Here is a 2,753-nt window from a genome sequence, read left to right on the forward strand (position 1 = left end):
GAGAGAGAGAGAGAGAGAGAGAGAGAGAGAAACATACTCTACCACCCTCCTCGCTAACTGAAATGCTTGTTCCCGAGATTACAGTAATTACTGCCCCAGCATGAGTTCCATACAAGCGCTAAATGAAACAGCACATCAATTAAAAAATAAACACTCCATTCCAGGAGAAAGACAGCCCCCTGGGACGCCCTAACAAGCGTAAATGAACCTGCCAGGCCGCCGGCCCGGGCCGCCCGCAGCCCCCCTCCCGGCCAGTCTTAAGGTGGCTGTGGAGCCGGCGGGGACCGTGTTCGCTGGCGGTGGCCCAAGCGGCTGCTAAAAGCAGCCCCGGTCCGGCTCCGGCCTCGTGCAGAGCGCAGATACGTGTCCCGGAGTCCGCGCCAGAGCGCAGCACCGCCTCCCACCAGAGAAAAGGAGGCTCTGGCAAAAGCCTGTGAACTTGGGATGGATGAATAGACGTCCTGAAAGAACCAAGCGAAGGCAGGGAATCCAGCCCCAGAGTTTCCAGTCTGTCCTATTTATAAGTTTCGTTGTTTGTTTTGATTTTTAAAAAGAAATTGAATATTTCTTCCTAAGAAAGCACGGCGTCCCGGGGCTTTCTATATTTTATCTCACCTAATTATCAAAGCCCCCTTGGAGATCTGTGCTATGATCACCCTACTCTCGAGGTGGGGAAACTGAGGCTCCCCCGGGTCACGCAGCGGAGGCGGGAGAAAAGTCTCAGGCGGGCATTTGTCCCCCGCGCCCCTCGCGCGCCCAAGGTTGGGCTCCGGGGCATCTCACCTGGGCCGTCCCGGGTCCAGCTCCAGTTTAGAATGACTCCACTCCTCTCCCCCCCACCCCCCGCCCCACATCTCCAAGCCTCAGAAACCATCGTCTGAGAACCCCAAGGAGGACACCCTTTCCCGGGTCTTCTGCAGCGCCAAGCCTCGGCAGACCGCCCCGGCAGGCCTCCCCTGCACTCGCCTGCTGCGGGACCTCCGCGCCGCCCGGAGGAGCGCGAGACCCCCGCCGCCCGCAGATCACCCGCATTCGCGGAGGGTGGCAGCAGGGGCCTGGCTGGTTTGAAACGCGGCGAAGAGGCGCGCGCTGCACCAAACCCCGTCCCTGTCCCCAAGGGCAGACTCGGGGAAAGGGGACCAAGACCTCAGACGCACTCAGCGCCATGGGGACAGCCGTGGCCAACACTGTGTCTCTGCGGCCAATCCCAAGGTTACCAAAACTCTCCATCCGCAGAGAACGCGCACAGCGGTGCGGACACTCGGGGACTGCCTTAAGGAAGGCTGAGCCCTGGGAGCGCGTGGACTCCGCCCCGCCGCCCGGCGATTGGCTCGCGGGGCTGGGGGCGGAGACCGAGTCCGCGCTGTATAAATATTCATGAGCCGCCCGCGCGGCTCGAGTGGGGCTGGAGCCGGGAAGTTGGGCGAAAGGCGCTGCTCCCGCCGAGTAGGAGGAGGCGGCGGCGGCGGCGGCGACGGCTGGGCGCGGGCCGCGCCACTCAGGTGTCCACTCCGCCTTCCGGTCTGGATTTGCTCCTGGGTGTCCAGCAGGAAGGAGACTGCGTGCGCCTCGCCCGACTGCGGACGGAGCGCGGCGCTGACTTTTCCCGGTGGCGGGGGTCCGTCTGTCCCGGGAACTGACGGACGAAGGACGGACGCCGGAGAAAGAGGGCGGCGGCCTGGGCCGAGGCGGGTCCCCAACTCCGGCGGCGGCGGTGGCGCGGCCTTGGGGGCGGACATGAGCCCCCGGGGGCTGAGCGGTAGCCTCCAGGGCTGACCCGGCGCGGCGAGCGGCCGGGCCCAGCCATCTTGACTGCGCACCGCGGCCCGAGAGGAAACTTGCAGCGCCGCCGCCCTCTGTGCCCGGCGGAGTCACCGCCGCCCAGCGTGGTGGGGAGAAGTGGTCGGGCCCGCGGAGAGTAGGCGAGCGAGCGCGGGACGATGAGCCGAAGCCCGGATCCTCTGCGCCGCAAGGGCTGAGCGCGACCTGGGGCGAGCAGAGCGGACCTTCGGACTGTGGCGCGCGCTTGCGGCCGCCTTCAAATCCCAGGAGCGGCGGAAAGGAGTGCGGAAGGGCCCTGCCGAGGCTGCGGACGCGCCCCTACGAGGGGCTAGATTATCAGCAGACCCCTCTCCCGGGCGAGGCATAAGGGAGATCCCAGATCACCCGCTTTCCCCGTCTCCGGCTCTCTCGTGGAGTCCCCCCCGGCACCCCTCTGCGCGCCGCCTGGAGGGCGAGGGCACCGGACCGAGGCGCACAGCATGGAGTGGGGTTACCTGTTGGAAGTGACCTCGCTGCTGGCCGCCTTAGCGCTGCTGCAGCGCTCTAGCGGCGCAGCGGCCGCCTCGGCCAAGGAGCTGGCGTGCCAAGAGATCACCGTGCCGCTGTGTAAGGGCATCGGCTACAACTACACCTACATGCCCAACCAGTTCAACCACGACACGCAGGACGAGGCGGGCCTGGAGGTGCACCAGTTCTGGCCGCTGGTGGAGATCCAGTGCTCGCCCGACCTCAAGTTCTTCCTGTGCAGCATGTACACGCCCATCTGCCTGGAGGACTACAAGAAGCCGTTGCCGCCCTGCCGCTCGGTGTGCGAGCGCGCCAAGGCCGGCTGCGCGCCGCTCATGCGTCAGTACGGCTTCGCCTGGCCCGACCGCATGCGCTGCGACCGGCTGCCCGAACAGGGCAACCCTGACACGCTGTGCATGGACTACAACCGCACCGACCTCACCACCGCTGCGCCCAGTCCCCCG

General features: G+C 65.9%; 1 protein-coding gene across 1 annotated transcript in view; it reads left to right on the forward strand.

Moving 5' to 3' along the window:
- Positions 1–2,127: 2,127 nt before the first annotated feature.
- FZD8 (frizzled class receptor 8) overlaps positions 2,128–2,753 on the forward strand; it is a 3,822-nt gene continuing 3,196 nt past the window's right edge. Inside the window, exon 1 of the mRNA XM_011956198.1 lies at positions 2,128–2,747. Coding sequence (XP_011811588.1) covers positions 2,262–2,747 — 486 coding nt within the window. The 5' untranslated portion in view covers positions 2,128–2,261. The remainder of the gene's footprint in view (positions 2,748–2,753) is intronic.

This window comes from Colobus angolensis, unplaced genomic scaffold, assembly GCF_000951035.1.
Source record: "Colobus angolensis palliatus isolate OR3802 unplaced genomic scaffold, Cang.pa_1.0 Scaffold41, whole genome shotgun sequence".
NCBI classification, from domain to species: Eukaryota; Metazoa; Chordata; class Mammalia; order Primates; family Cercopithecidae; genus Colobus; species Colobus angolensis.